Below are 16,248 nucleotides of genomic sequence, written 5' to 3' on the forward strand. Positions count from 1 at the left end.
CCAAAACATTAAAACTAAGAAGAAATCCTTCTCTTTCATCTCCTCTTCTTTCCCCCAACAAAATCTCCCCTTTTTGTCTCTTCTCATCCTTTTTTTTTCTTTCAAAAATCCCCAATTCCACTATGATTAAAAGCCAATATTTTCCATCTGCAAGGATGCGGTTTTTTAATCAAATGGTAACAATTTGTATTTGATTATGTCATTTTTTGCTTGTATGTATTTGTTTTCGATCTATTAGATGTATTTGTTGTGTTGAATATTGCACAGAAATTAGGTTTAAGATCTGATTCATTTATCGGGATTAGTTTGATTGGATTTTCATTTTCAATCTAGGGTTAGGGTTAGTGTTTGGATTTTTTCCGGGGTGGAAAAGATTGAGTGAATTTTCAAGATGCTGAATAAATTTATGAAACGAGGGAACAAAAAAGGTTCGAAATCAGATGATTTAGCCTTTCCTCCTGCTAATCGAGGATCTGGGATTGTTGCTTCTTCAAATGTTGTTGTTAATCACGCTTCAAGAGTTGGTGTTCCGGGTTCATCCGGCCCAACCGCTACACCACAAGGCGTAGGCGGGGCAGCCATTGTAGCTCCCCCGCCTACGGGCTCAGTCGAGGCTCTTCCTCTGTTCAAAGATGTTCCAGCTGCGGAACGACAAAATCTGTTCATGAGAAAGCTACAAATTTGCTCATTCCAATTTGATTTCATTGATACATTGAAATCAGTTAGGGAAAAAGAAATCAAACGACAGACATTAATGGAACTTATTGAGTTTATCCAATCTGGGTCCGGAAAAATCCATGAAACTGTTCAAGAAGAAATGATTAAGATGGTTTCTATAAACATTTTCCGATGTTTACCTCCATCATCCCACGAAAACACCGGCGTCGAAGCGACTGACCCAGAAGAAGAGGAGCCCTTTCTTGAGCCATCATGGCCACATTTACAGCTAGTGTATGAACTCCTATTGAGATATGTTGTATCCCAAGATACTGACACTAAAATCGCCAAACGTTACATAGATCATTCTTTTGTATTGAAGCTATTGGATTTGTTTGATTCAGAAGATCCTAGAGAAAGGGAGTATTTGAAAACTATACTTCATAGGATTTATGGGAAGTTTATGGTGCATAGACCTTTTATAAGGAAAGCCATTAACAATATATTCTATCGTTTTATCTATGAAACAGAGAGACACAGTGGGATAGGTGAGCTTTTGGAGATTCTTGGAAGCATCATTAATGGCTTTGCTCTGCCCATGAAAGAGGAGCATAAGTTGTTCCTCGTTCGAGCGTTGATTCCTCTTCATAAACCCAAACCAGTTGGTTTATATCATCAACAATTATCATATTGCATTACTCAATTTGTTGAGAAAGATTACAAATTGGCAGATACTGTAATTAGGGGTTTGTTGAAGTATTGGCCTGTTACTAATTGCCAGAAAGAGGTTCTTTTTCTTGGGGAGTTAGAAGAAGTATTGGAAGCAACACAGTGTGCTGAATTTCAGCGATGTATGATCCCTCTTTTTCGACAGATTGCCCGTTGCCTAAATAGTCCTCACTTTCAGGTATACTTGCTTATTTTGTACTCCCCCTTTGGCCCTTATCTTTGCAAATTTTTAAATGAGATGGTGTCATAGTGAAACTTGACCCATGTATATTCAGTGTATTTTACATTTATGGCCAGTTTGGTAATCAAGAATAAATGTGGGAATGCGAATAATTTGTAGTGTTAATTTTCACGATAGGTATATGTCACTTTCATGGTAGTGAAAATATGATCATAAAAAAGTTCTTTTCCTCGTAATTTTTCATTACCGCCTAATATTACATTTTCAAATGGTAATGTAATGGAATGAATTTTAATTCTTTTGAGGAAAATGAGATCGTAGGAGTATAACCATAACCATTAACTTATCAAGAGATATTTCTATCAAAATTGCACTAACTTTCCATTATTATCCCACCATTTAGTACTGATTACCAAAACGGGCCGTTAGTGTATTAAAGTGATCAATTAGAGTAAAGGGCTAAGTCCGTTTCTTGGTGAGACGGTGTCATGTAATACGAGCTGCCTTATCTTTACGTTTCATGTTTGCATATAATGTCATTCACCAATCAAATTCTCTTATTAGTGATCAAGTAATTGTGTAGTAGCTTTAGCTCGAGTATTTGTATGAGTTTCTACCTTGCTTGATCAGTTTTGTTATAAGATTGCTATTCATAAGATTAGCTGCTCAGTGTGATGCAACCTTTCATGCTATTGAACTTGGAAGTTGGTGAAGTGTATGATGATTTTTGCAGTTTGTCTTTAGTTTTAATAGGGAATCTTGTTAGTGAGAACGATCAATCTTGGCTAAAATTTGATGTTACACGGTTCTTCCTTTTTCGCCCTAAAAGTTGTTATAATATTAGCTTATATAGAAGATTTTCTTCGGTTTTTGGAAGTTTCATGCCTTTTCTTAGGTCTCGTCTTTTGAATACAATTCGGAAAAATAAGATAGGATTGTTATCATGGTGCTGTCAGTTTAGTGTCTTTAATCGGCTTTTATCATAAATCTGTGTAATTTTTGCTTTTTGGGATATTTTAAAATGATTGTAGTGAACAAATCATTTAATTTTGTAAGAAATGTATAATTATTTTACGTCATTTACAATGTTATCCAGACTCATCAACTTATCCCACACGTGGACGTTTCTAAGTGTCGTCAAACTTGTCTATTTTTTTGAAAATTTTATGTTTTAATCTAAATTTGAAGTTCCAATGTGTCTCATTTGGTAGTTTTTCAGTTCACTCTTATATAACACCTTGGACAACCATGTTAGTTTTTCTCCTTGATCAATTTATTCTTTTGATTAGGTTGCAATTGTGTCGTCATACCCTTCCTCCACCTCTTTGATTCTTCTCTACTTCCCTTCATTTTCAATTAATTTGAAATATGTTTGGTATGAGTATCTTGTATTTGTGACCCGTAGATTTTGTGCGGTGTAAATTATCGATTTATTTAAGTTGAGTTGATTGGGTTTTCAATAACTCAGAACCATGTCTCACATTGGCCTATGTTACTCGGACTCATATGCCCTTGTGAGGCAAGTCGCTAGGATACATGTCCAACTTTTTTTTTTTTTTTTTTTATTTTTTTTTTTATTAAGGATCCAACGTGAATACTTGAGATAAAATGAAGCGTCCGAGCAACCGGGGCATATGCTCATTATTGGTGATCAAGTCTAGTGAATTTACATAGTCATATCTTTCCCTCTTTGTTAATGTGAAATATGTTTGCCGAGTATCATATGTATATGAATAAGATTGATGAGTTTTAGACAACAAAGGGTTGGATCTCTACCTTATTACTGTTTGAGCATTATGTTTGCCAATTAACATGAGCATATTACTTAGAATTATCAACTTGTATTTAACATATGCCTGTTTGCTCTCGACACGTGTATGACCAGTATAACATACGCTTTTTGAATTTGCGATTCGCTCAAATTTGCCCAAAAATAGCCCAAGATCGACCATAATTCGCATTTCGATTCGCAATTCATGAGGAGATTAGCGAATCATGTGACACTGTATGCGACTAGTACCGGTTATCTTAGTTATATGCGTGTTTCTAGGTGTGGCTACTTATGGAGTGAATCGCAATGCTCTAACCAATGTCGTTTCAACTCTTCTGTCGAAATCGCACCATTAACACATTATCCAGCCTTTTGTAATCCTTAGAATGTAGGATATTGAGTTAATGAGCATATTATTGACATTGCAGGTAGCTGAACGAGCGCTTTTCTTTTGGAACAACGAGCATATAGTTAGTTTAATCGCCCAAAACCGGAATGTCATACTGCCCATTATTTTCGAGGCGTTGGAGAAGAACATTCAAAGTCATTGGAACCAGGCTGTCCACGGCCTTACTGTCAATGTCCGGAAAATGTTCTTGGAGATGGATGTAGAGCTGTTCGAAGATTGTCAGAGTCAATACGAAGAAAAAGTATCCCGAGCTAAAGACGTAGAAGAGCAGCGGTTGTTGACGTGGAAGAGACTAGCAGAAGTGGCGGGAGAAGACATGGTAACGGCTTGAATGATTGAATGTTGGCGATTAATCAAGAACCGAAAGGGCACCGGATGGACTTTTCTTATCTCCGTTTTGGTGGTATTCTTTTTTTTTTTCTTTTAATTTTCTTATCTCATAATTTTTTGATCCTTCAATATTTTTTCTCCGTGAATTTCATTTTAACCGAAGAAGACGTTAGGGAAATCAGTGATAAAATGTAATTTATTTTGTATCAAAAAATTCCCCGATTAAGAATGATATTGCCCAAGTCTCTTCCTAAAAATGTATGTGTTGTTCATTGTTAGAGTAATACCCAATTCAGATTTATTTTTTTGCTGATTTAGGGTGAATTTTGTACTTAAAAGTGGAATCAAGGATGTTCTTCAATTGCTAGTTCATCCGTTGAGTTTCTTAATATGTAAAAATAAATTTTATGAACTCAATACTTTTCCTTTTCTTTTGTTTTTTTTTTTTCTTATTAAAAATCAATTTGATGTTCTATATTCTACTTGTGGATTGAGTTTTATTGGAATCTAGCATCTCAATTGACCAAAGCTAAGGGCTTTTCTTGTTAACCCTTTTTCAAGGGTATTTCAATATTTCATATTTGGTATTTCCTTTGTCTCATTGGATTTGCGTCTCTTTAATAGACGTTTGAATATTAATATGTACTTGTCAAATAAGATAAGTAACGAGTAAGGTAATGAATGGATGAGATTGAAAGAGATACTGAAATTTACGAATGAAACTAAAAGAGAATGGTGGATACTTCGGTGGGTGCAAATTAAATAGGACAACTTAAAATAGAAATAAGTTTTGGCATGTCTTATCTTGGATTCCAAGGATGGTTGTTGATTGTTGCTCTATCTGGTTTATTTTGAGCCTTTTGATTTTATCTGAGTATTAAGTCTTGTCTCAATTAAAACAAGTATAATTTGTTTCAAATAACATCTTACGATCGACTCTCCTTCCCTCAATCTACCCTACAATTTTAAAAAACATAAAGTTGATCTTAGATTAGTCTTTGTTTAGGTCGGCTACTCTTTGGGATCTCTCATATGTATCCCTTTCCCTTCCTCACAACCTATTCTATGTTATCTAATTTACTCCACCTCTAGGATGATAAACGAATAAAATTTTATGGATGCCACCCTCGTCCTTGTTGGCGTAGCCATAGATTAAATTCATCACGTTCGTATGAAGCACATTGATGTCTATGTAATTAGTAATATTTGAGGGATGGAACAAGGATCAATGTTATGGTTGGAACTCTAGACAATCTTGTAGATTTCTTCACTAAACCAATTTTGTTAAACAAGTTCAAATATTTGTTAGATTTGATAAATATTGACAAGTATGTTGGTAGAGATTATTAGGTCTCAAAGGGCTAGTGCTAGGTTCTAGGTGGAGTTTTGACTTTTGTACTCAAGGTGAAGCTCAAGATTCTTCAAAGGATGTAAAATGTTGGTGTGTTGCTTCTTTTAAGGGTGTTCATCTTCAATGTTAGGTGATTGCCATTTCTCTAGAGGTGAATGTTGGATGCTTGCATGATTCCACAATTTGATCATTACTTAGAATTAGTGGGGTGTATTTGATGTTAACATAGTTTGTTAAATTTGTGATGTTTTATTCAGGTGGGTAAATTGTGAAACATATGTTAATTGGGTCAGGTTGGGTGAGGTAGGTCAAAATTTTTAATAGGATTGGGCTGGTCAATTTCCTTTTATAATTGACCCGTCCACACCCATTTTAGTCCAACGTTCGTCCAATGATCTTTTAGTCCGACTTTGAAGCTCGTTGGGTCAATCCACTTATAGACTATTATGCAGTTACATCTTAGTTATTTAGCCCTATTGTTAAATGACACAAAGATTAAGAAAATACATATAGTAAATTAAAATAGTATGATATTTAGAGAGTTGAGTGGTGAGATTATGTCCAAAAATAAAAAAAAGGCAAATTTATTAAAAATTATAAAATAAAAAATGGGCAAATCAAATGATGGAACATATTTGTTTTTCTAGTGTCTAGTATCAAATTTTTTTGGATGTACAACAATGCAACTCTAGCAATTGGCCTAACCCATCATCTAGTATATATCCATTTCAAAGACACTACATCACATTCCTCCTACCTTTTCATTAGAGGGGGTATGTATATGAAATGTCTGTCTTCTACCTTCAAATTTTTATTATATGCGGAATTTATTAGTATGATTGATGATAAAAGACAATTAAATTAAAAAAATATTTGAATGGGGCAAATAAAATGAGATTTAGAAGCAAGTTTTAGTGATTTGGTATGAGCAATTCAATTAGCCAATGGTTGATTCACTTGGGATTATCCTATCTTATCTCATTTCATCTCAACAACTTTAGTTTTTAGTATTAAACAAAATGGTTCAAAGTGGACAACCAAATTATACGCGATCTTTCAAGGCTGCGGATTCATTATCTAACAACACTTAAATTAATCATCTAAACACACTTAAAACCTTGCTAATTAACTATTTAACATTATAATAATACTTTTATAGTTATATAAAAGCCAAAAAGGATGATGCAATTGGAAGCTTAACTTGTATAGTTTATGGAACTACATTAATCCATGTCCCAATCATGACATAATTATATATGTATTGTATATTATAACAATAATATTATTGCATATTATCCTAGTGCTGTTTAATTAGTGACTCCCATTTAAGAGAATTTGACAAGAAAATGAAGATAAAACTTCGAGTGAGGAAAGTACAACTATTTTCATATTACATTACATAAAGAAATTATAGTGAGGGGATTGAAATATGGTACGTGAGAGGTTTCGTCGTATTGATAGTGAGATCAAAGTCAACTGTAACTTAAAAGTAGAATTAAGTTATTTATAGGCCGAATGCTCCATGTATAATATATTTTTAGTGGTTTTTGAGGGTGGGTTGTTTCCGACCTTTGACCACTAATAGCTCCGCTATTGATTTAAAGGGTTAAATATACGCAACTGAATATGCGCAACTTTAATCGCATTGGTGACGACGAAATAGTATTCTTAGTTGATAGCAGCACCATCTGAAAAAAATGCATAACATTTATTGAGTTATTTTAATATAATTCACTTTAATTCAAAACTAGAGAACTATAACTCTTGGAAAGTGAGATTTATTATAATTTCATAATACTATAATTTTTTTTTTGATTTTTTTTTATTTTGTTAATCACATGAGTTGTAATTGAAACCAGAAGGGTATAGTGTACCTTTATAATTTATAAATCTTCAATAAGTTAGTGTTATTCCACCAATTTATGTTGTCAATTAAGTAAGATTTATGAGTCATAATCACTTTCGCACTTTTTATTTGCTGCACTTTTGCCATTATTCTTTTTCATTATCCCATACTCATTAAGTGGCTCCCAGTGATTTGAAAAGATCAAATATACGCAACGTACCTTTGTTAATGAAAAATAAAAGCAAAGAGGTTGTTTTTCTGATTTACCCATAATAGCAAATGTCATGAATAACTTCACATATAGTACAGATTATTTAATTTAATACGTCATTTTACTGTGAAATATTATCTTTGACCCATCAAAATAATAGACGTACTTTTGCCATTGCCACTAATATACGTGTATAAAAACACTCCTATAACTGCATCTTTTACAAGCAAATTAAAGCTAAAAGTGTACGATTCATGTTTAAAATATGAAAGAAGAAAATATGCGTAAGGGACCTTGGTATCAAGAAGAAGATGATCGACTTAAAGCTTTTGTTACACTTTTGGGTGCACGACGATGGGATTCTGTTGCTAGAATTTCAGGTTAGTGTGTGCTCTTATAATCCAATATTTTGAATTACAGACTATTTTTCAGAGAGATGATCTCAAATAAAAAGTTTATATTCTTATAATATGTATGTGATGAATTGTTTTTCGGTAAGACTGTCTCATACAACAATTTATAGAATATTTTTACATGAATATCTACTAGTGGCGAAGCCACACTGGCAGCCTGACCTCCGGTTCCAACTCGTAGCCTATAATATTGTACTTTTAACCCGAATCCCTTTTTAACTTAAATAAGAAGTTTACATGATTTAATGAGTCATTTTAAACCAAATAATTATATATAACTTTAGCCCCATCAAAATAAGAGACGACAAACTTAACAAAATCGAGTCTTGTCTTAGCTGGATCATGTATCGCTTTTCTTAGCACTTTTCTTAGGAGAAACTTGTATTTGATTCTTGCCTCATTTTTCAATTATCCCTTTTCTTCGGCTTATCATGTATAAAAAAGTCTGAGTAAAATTTAATAGGCAAAATAGTAGAAATAAAATTTTAAGGTGTGTAGTGATTTATTTGAATCTTTATAAAACTCAAAATTAATATTTTGTTATATTTCAGAAAATTTATTTTATCCATTTAAAAACATTAAATTTTAATCTCTTTATAAATAGTAATTAATTTGCTAATGTATCAATCATTCAACTATACATAAAATAAAGATTATGGTATGAATATGCAGGGTTACAAAGGAGTGGAAAAAGTTGCAGGTTAAGATGGTTGAACTATCTGAGACCATGCTTAAAACATGGTGCTATAACTCCTCAAGAGGAGCAAATTATACTACAACTCCACCAAACATGGGGAAACAAGTAATTAATCTTTAATCTTTCTATTATTATGTTAATCACATACTATATATATTCTCCATCATTTTTCTATTTATAAGACTTTTTATTTATGTTATAGAATTGGATATAAAAAGTATTAATTAGTTTTGGTTTATTTTCTTATGTTAGATGGGCTAAAATTGCTAGAAGATTACCGGGAAGAACCGACAATGAAATCAAGAATTATTGTAGAACTCATTTGAAGAAGAAAATACATATTCAAACTTCATTGAACAATAATATTACCTCTTATTCATCTAGTAATGTTTTCTCCGAGGAAACATCTTCATTCAGTGATAATACAGACAATTATTCAAATCACATTAAGGATTCACTACAACAAGGTAAAAGTGTCACTATGATAGAAACAAGTAATAATTGTAAAATTAACACAATATCTACTGATGAAAGTTGTATTGGACTTGTAACCGGTCATAACTTTAATTGTGACTATAGTACTAATAAGGGAGTAGAATCAAATTGCATGATCACAAACTCGCCATATGAAATTCGGTTAACCAATTGGTTAAATATATTGTCGACTGAGCAAAGTGAAGAGTTGATTAGTGCAACAGGATGTTCGGAAAGCATTGATTCTTCGGAGTTTTGTTATGATTATCCTATGAATTGGTCATGTCTTGGAGAAGGAAGTGCATGGGATGAGTTTTTAGATAGTAAGTGGGATATGGATTTGTTCAATAATGTAAAGCAATAATTAAGTTTGTTTAGTGGTATTTCGGGTTTTGTTTCAATTAGAAGATAAATATTACTTTTTCAAGTAAGATTCTGAATTTGATTATCATTTAACTCTTTTTCTTTCAGCTTACCTTGTAATAAAAGGGATTGAATTAGTTAGATAGCAAAATTTATCTCTTACCCATTAAGGATTAAATGTAAATGAATAGAGTTTGCTCATCTTTATTTTACATTTCTTTTTATGTATGTTGGTTGGTTGGTTTAGAAATAAATTATAAAGGTGTTGGTGTATCTTCCGTATTTGTTAGCTTGAACATTTTTTTCATAAGAGCGCTCCTTATATTAAAGTATGGTTGTAACATAAATTCCTATTTTACGTAAGGTCAAATATTCATCTTGAAAGGAAGCGTAGATGGCAGTAAAAGTCTAAAATCCATGCCTCGGACTTTCAATACTCTTTTAAAATATTATTTTAACCAAAAGTTTAATTTGATGATAAGAGTATTAGGTTTTATCTCAGTTGAAGGAGCAAGAAACACATTCTCCATTATAATTAAGATCCTGAAATCGATTCTCCTCTAACTTCATTTCCTTCTTTCAGCCTACTCTAATAAGAAAAATATGTAACCATTTCAAAAATTTTTAATAATATTTATATGTATACCAAATAAGATTTGGGATCAAATAACCCTTCTTGGCCTAACCAACCACTACCCTAGAAGTTGCTAATGTTGAGAATGACCAATACAGAAAAGGTCATCCACCTATCCTTTTGAATGGTGGTTCTATACCACATCACTCCATCATAATATACTCTTGGAGAATGCCTTAAATTTTTTATAAATTGATACATTTGTTAACCTTTTTATTTAAACAAAAGCAACATTCAATAGAACTTGAAATCGTGTAGAGTATAAAAAAATTAATTAAGTATAGATATACCTTTACATCATTTAATACTTAAATCGAATGTATGATAGAATAATATATAACAATGAATTATCAAGAATAATATCCAAAAACAACGATAGGAGAATTTAGACTTGAACCTGCAATGTAGGTTAAGTTTCAAATTATTTGATTATAAATCATATCAATACGTTAAATTGTGTAACGTATAAAACAAATAATAAAAGCCGAGTAGATTCGACTCACTTATAGAAGTGATTGTTTAGCACACCGCACACATTATATTTACTAGTATTCTAAATGTGCCCTACAACCGACGATATACATTGAAGCTATATATAGTAACTATCTCAAGCTTAGATGTGTGCAAGTCTGTAAATGGAGCTATTAATACTTAGATCAATATGGCTTTAATTACCATCAGAAAAGTAGTATATATTAAGACAATAAAATTGGTAATCATTTAAAATTTAATTTAAAATATTCTTTAAAATATTATCACATTAAACTATTTTTAAAGATATTTTCTAATAAATTTAAAATAATTATTAAATTTATTGTCTAAATCTATTAACCAGCTATAAAAACCCTTGAATTAAATAGCAGAATTGTTGGAATTAAACGTCATAATTCACAAAAGTATGTCTAAAAGTATGATCACTTCCAATCTTATTAAAAAAAAAAAAAAAGTACGATCACTTCCATTAATATTGTGTCAGCAGCTTAATATGTTAAGATTATACAATTATATCTCAGCTTAATTATATGTTTTGTACATGCAGGATGATGTACTTCAATGTAGCTTATCTTCTTTGTTTTACATTTTATTATAATCACAAATTAGAGGAATCTTGATCCCTAGCCCACTTATTTAGGTTATGATCCGTGTTATTTAATTAAATTTCTATTATTATTGAATTGTAAAATATAAATAATATATAATAACATAACAACTAAAATTGGTATTTAGACACGTTTATGAGATTTAGGTAGTCTATGGGCGAACTAAATACACAAGTAACGTTTTATCATCCTAATGCTGTTGTTAAGTGTCTTCTATCTATGTCGGGGCCTTGAATTATAAATTTTATTATGCATAATGATATACTTTATTAATATCTCTACGCGCAAAATTAGCAAAATACATCAGAATAACGTAGATACAAGTATCCATTAAAACATATTCTTTTTGAAGTATATAATTAGAAATATACACAAATACGACCCCATTTCAAATAGTGGGTCGTTTCGTTTATTTTTAGGCCTCAAAGTGAAAAATAAAAAGGGCCTCTAATATATTAGTAAAAAATATAAATTACATTTAAATTTAATTCAAGTTGATATCAATCTTATACACAAATACAGTCCCATTTTGCCTTTGCTAATCGACGATCATGGTACATACGATCATGTTGACTTTGCACACATATGAAAGTTAGTATTAGATCTACCCTACACTAGTATCCGAAATTAATAATCAATTTTGTACAAAAATCCCAATTTTTGGACGTCAGAGATTGCCCTAGCTAAAAGCTGTGAACTCTTTCTAAAAGGGGAAATAAATTCTATTTTAAGTAATTAGATAAGGAGATAACATGTATGATGTAAATTTCAATGGAGATAATGTATCAAAATGGAGATCAATTCATTACTTAAATAACATTCAGCTCATTTAGACCTACTATCTACATTTTCTCTAATTATTAATGGTAGGTTATTACACAATATTCTTCAGAATATTATCCTAATTAATACTATAGTCTATGCTTACGCTTGACCAACTTCTTACATTCAAGTATTGCTAATAACATACATGGAACTAGAGGAGGTGTCGGTGTCGGCCACGACTCATCATCATACCCAGTGTATTCGGCTTATAGGAAAGTATGATCGGGGTCCGAGGAGGAAAGAAAGATGGCCACAACTCTTTTGATCAATTTTTGAATTTTATTTTCTTTTATGAAATAATATTGCTATAAGAAACTTATTTTGCCCATTAAACAAGTATAATGTTGTTTTTTTTTTATCTATTATTAACTTTATCTAATCATCTCAATATTGAATTACGTAGTACGTATTAAGCGATTAAAAATGAAAACTTCTTAGCCACTCTATGAAACAGTGAGAAAGAGTGATAGAGAAGAGAATTAGACAAGAGACAGTGATCAGAGAAAACCAATTCGATTTCATGCCAAGAAGATCAGCCACTGAGGCTATTCATGTTTTAAGGAGACTAATGGAAAAATATAGGGAGCGAAAGAAGGATTTGCATATGATTTTCATCGACTTGGAGAAAGCGTATGATAGCATAATAGAACGCATCATCTGGGACAGCCTCAAGGCTAGAGGTATTTCATCAAGGTACATTGAGGCTATATGAGATATGTATGACAAAATATCGACTAACATTCAGACACCGATAGGGGATGACAAAGCCTTTCACAGTTAAAGTAGGACTACATCAGGGATCGACATTTAGCCCTTTCATTTTTACGGTCATTATGGAAGAAATTTCTAAATGTATATGGGAGACGGTACCGTGGTACATGTTATTCGCTGACGATATCGTGTTGGTAGCAGAAACTAAAGAGGAAGTTAATAATAAATTGGAAGAGTGGAAGGAAGTTTTAGAAGGTAAAGGGTTGCGCATAAGTCGTACGAAGGCAAAATATTTGCGATGCCACTTTAGTGGGACAACGCCGATTGGGGAGACAAAGGTGTCCATCGGTGAAGAAGTTGTTACGACCAAGTACAGGTATTTGGGATTGATTATTCAGAGTAATGGGGATATTGACGGAGATGTTACTCATCTAATATAAGCGGGCTGGCTTAAGTGGCGAGCAGCCACAGGGGTGCTATGTGATAGGAAATTCCCAAGTAAGTTAAAAGGTAAATTTTACCGAGTGACAATCAGATTTGCTTTGTTGTATGGGACAAAATGTTGGCTCGTAAAGAAAACTTTTGAACATAAGATGGAAGTTACAGAAACGTCCATGTTGAGGTGGATGTGTGGTCACACTTTGAGGGATAAAATTAGGAACCAGAAGTTTAGAGAGAAACTAGGGTTTGCTCATAGTTCTGCAAAGATTCGCGAAAATAGATTAAAATGGTTTGGACATGTACAGAGAAACACTTTTGACGCTCCTGTGGGTAGAATAGAAAGCAACATAGTAGAGGGTAAGAGGGGTCGAGGAAGACCTAGAAGAAATTGGGAGGAACATATAAAAATTGACTTGCATGAGTTACACCTCTCTAAGAACCTGACCAGAGATAGGGGTAGTTGGAGGCGCCTTATTCATGTCTTAGACTTTTGATTATATTTCGCTTACCTAATGGTGTTTTGTTCTTGGCTTTTACTCATTTTTATTACTATTATTATCAGTACCTTTTTATATTTATTTTATTTATATGCTCTCTTTTATTTTATTTTATGTTTAAGAGTTAATCTTGTGTAATAAGATATAGGCTTGCGGAGCTAACTTCAGCTTCACCAAATCCTTTTGTTTGCAGGAACATCTCTTGATCTTTTTGAGTCGAGGGACTCGTTGGCCGCTTTCTCCTTATGGGCATGAATTGCCGCGTTCTTTCCCTCTTCAGACCCTGACCATAGTTTTCTATGGGCGGGATACACTGGGTATGATATTGATGATGAAGATGATACAGAGCATTCAAAGAATTTTTCAAATTTTACTCCACCCCTGAGTACTTGGTTATGGGAATCATGAAGTTAGATACCATTATTAAAACCTATGTGCTCCTTAATAAGTTGAAGTAAAATATGGTTCATGATTTGTAGATGTATATTCTCCAATATTTTGAAATTTTCACTTGTTTTGGGAATTTGGGGTGGGAAAATAAGATATAAATAAATCACTACAACCTAATATATTTTTAGTGTGATATACTTAGTGACATTTAGTTTAAAATGTTAATATCTACTTTATATATATATATATATATATATATATATATATATATATATATATATATATATATATATATATGTATATATATATATATTTATATATATGTATATATATATATACATATATATATCTATATATATATATATATATATATATATATATATATATATATATATATATATATATATATATATATATATTTATATAATAATATTCTAGTGACATTTCTCATAAATACCACTATAGAATATAATAATAATTACATATGTCACTAAAGACCCAATAAAGTATCACTAAATCACTTTATAGTGTAACTTAAAAAAAACCAACAATTATTACACTAAAAATATAAATTGACATGTTTTTTAATGACGCTAAATCCTATGTCGTAAAAGTTAATTTTTGTTGTAGTCGATGGTGGAAATGAATATGGGTCGGGCCTACACGAAGACGGTATGGAGTATAGACATGACTCACTTGTGGGCTGGCAGGTACGACCTACAGCGAGGCATCGACATATGACCTGTGACCTAAGACACAACCCAATTGTGGATATAATTAGAGACACAAAGATTAGTATCTAAAATTCCAAGAGTAACAAGGAGTTAGAACATAAAATGAAAAGAAGAAAACAAAAAAAAAAGTTACAATCAATATTAATTAGTGTTAAAAATAGCAAGAGTTTCCTCATGTCAAAAATTTGGTCACAAAAAGTTAATATTGGGGATGATATACAAATAAAGGAAGGACCAAATCAACAAAAGAAATAAAAGTGTATATGTGGGAGAGTAAATTGAAGGAATGGCTGATGGCTCCATCATAATCATTTGCATCTAATCCTGTTTTGTCACCTGCCCCATCTGTCCACTCCCCTAAATTGTATCTCCTGCATTCATTAACAATTATGAGTATATACATACCACCTCATACCTTTGAGTCGATGTTTTGTTTTGTGTCTTTCATGGCATGTAAGCCAAACCAAAAAGCGACATCCAGGAATGACGGCTCGGTTCCATATTGTGTTTGTCTAGCAGACTTTATCTGCGGTCCCCAATAAGTCTTTGTAAACCGTGTCAATAGAATACTTCGGAAGTTTTATCCAGTCCCTCAATGTCTCCTTAACCCCACAGAGCTTTTTGATTACCCAACTCGCAGTGATGGGAGCATTGAAGAGGTTCCATCTGCCACCTTTCATATATACCTCATGTACCCATTTTACCCATAACGAGTCTTGCATGGTGCTGATGTGCCAAGCTACTTTACCTACAGCTACTAGGTTCCACACTTGCAGGTTTCGGATTTCCAGCCCATCCTCCTTTTGGCCTAGGAACCTTCTCCCACTTTACATTCCTTGGAGATTTGTCGTTAGTATCACCATGCCAAAGGTAGGAGCGACAAATTGTATTGATCTGGTTGACGGCTCGTTTAGGGAGGATAACAGTTTGACACCAGTAATTCGAGATGCTTATGAGGATCGAGTTGACCAGCTGGAGTCTAGCTGTATAGGATAGATTCCTCGCAAACCATGAGCGAATTTGATTGGTCATCTTGTCTACCATGCATTCCCAATCAGCTATTGTGTACCACTTGGAAGTAAGAGGCATGCCGAGGTATTTTCCAGGAAGGCTCTCGAATGTAAACTCTAGAGATCTAGCTACAAGCATTCTGAAGTTATCACTGACCCCTGCAAGGTAGATACCTGATTTGGAGTTGTTGGCTTCGAGACCAGAGCTAGAGGAGAAGAGCTCCACCCCTTGGCAGAGAGTTTTAATTGAATGCATATCTCCTTTATAAAATAGCATTAGGTCCTTCGCAAACACAAGGTGGTTTAGCTTTAGTTTGGAGCACCTGGAGTGGAAGTAGACATCCTTAGCATCACCTGTTGCTATGAGGATCTTCGAGAGGTATTCCATGCCTATGACAAAAAGTAGAGGGGACATAGGGTCGCCTTGTCTAACTCCGCATTTGGCCTTGAAGGTTTCCAGGAGGGTTCCATTCA

General features: G+C 32.9%; 3 protein-coding genes across 3 annotated transcripts; all 3 read left to right on the forward strand.

The window, feature by feature from the left end:
- Positions 1-4,516, forward strand: LOC130827227 (serine/threonine protein phosphatase 2A 57 kDa regulatory subunit B' beta isoform-like). Its single transcript, XM_057692889.1, has 2 exons — positions 1-1,564; positions 3,767-4,516. Exons 1-2 carry the CDS (start codon positions 392-394, stop codon positions 4,076-4,078), a joined length of 1,485 nt encoding a protein of 494 aa, XP_057548872.1. The 5' UTR covers positions 1-391; the 3' UTR covers positions 4,079-4,516.
- Positions 4,517-7,740: 3,224 nt separating this feature from the next.
- Positions 7,741-12,703, forward strand: LOC130826694 (transcription factor MYB27-like). Its single transcript, XM_057692261.1, has 7 exons — positions 7,741-7,865; positions 8,571-8,700; positions 8,848-9,421; positions 9,541-9,548; positions 11,106-11,111; positions 11,689-11,720; positions 12,462-12,703. The coding sequence occupies exons 1-7, from the start codon at positions 7,751-7,753 to the stop codon at positions 12,701-12,703; spliced, it is 1,107 nt and encodes a 368-aa protein (XP_057548244.1). The 5' UTR covers positions 7,741-7,750.
- Positions 12,704-13,316: 613 nt separating this feature from the next.
- Positions 13,317-13,637, forward strand: LOC130826695 (uncharacterized). The gene has a single exon (XM_057692262.1). The coding sequence runs from the start codon at positions 13,317-13,319 to the stop codon at positions 13,635-13,637; it is 321 nt and encodes a 106-aa protein (XP_057548245.1).
- Positions 13,638-16,248: the final 2,611 nt, after the last annotated feature.

The sequence above is a fragment of the Amaranthus tricolor genome, chromosome 11 (assembly GCF_026212465.1).
Source record: "Amaranthus tricolor cultivar Red isolate AtriRed21 chromosome 11, ASM2621246v1, whole genome shotgun sequence".
Lineage (NCBI taxonomy): Eukaryota > Viridiplantae > Streptophyta > Magnoliopsida > Caryophyllales > Amaranthaceae > Amaranthus > Amaranthus tricolor.

Excerpts from the sequence above, each read along its gene's own strand:
- LOC130826695 (XM_057692262.1), top strand. The coding sequence starts at position 13,317 with ATGTTGAGGTGGATGTGTGGTCACACTTTGAGGGATAAAATTAGGAAC.
- LOC130826694 (XM_057692261.1), top strand. The coding sequence starts at position 7,751 with ATGAAAGAAGAAAATATGCGTAAGGGACCTTGGTATCAAGAAGAAGAT. Across the intron at positions 8,701-8,847 it reads CACCAAACATGGGGAAACAA|ATGGGCTAAAATTGCTAGAA; the intron begins GTAATTAATCTT and ends TTCTTATGTTAG. Across the intron at positions 11,721-12,461 it reads TTTGCTAATCGACGATCATG|AGAAGAGAATTAGACAAGAG; the intron begins GTACATACGATC and ends AAAGAGTGATAG.
- LOC130827227 (XM_057692889.1), top strand. The coding sequence starts at position 392 with ATGCTGAATAAATTTATGAAACGAGGGAACAAAAAAGGTTCGAAATCA. Across the intron at positions 1,565-3,766 it reads TAAATAGTCCTCACTTTCAG|GTAGCTGAACGAGCGCTTTT; the intron begins GTATACTTGCTT and ends TTGACATTGCAG.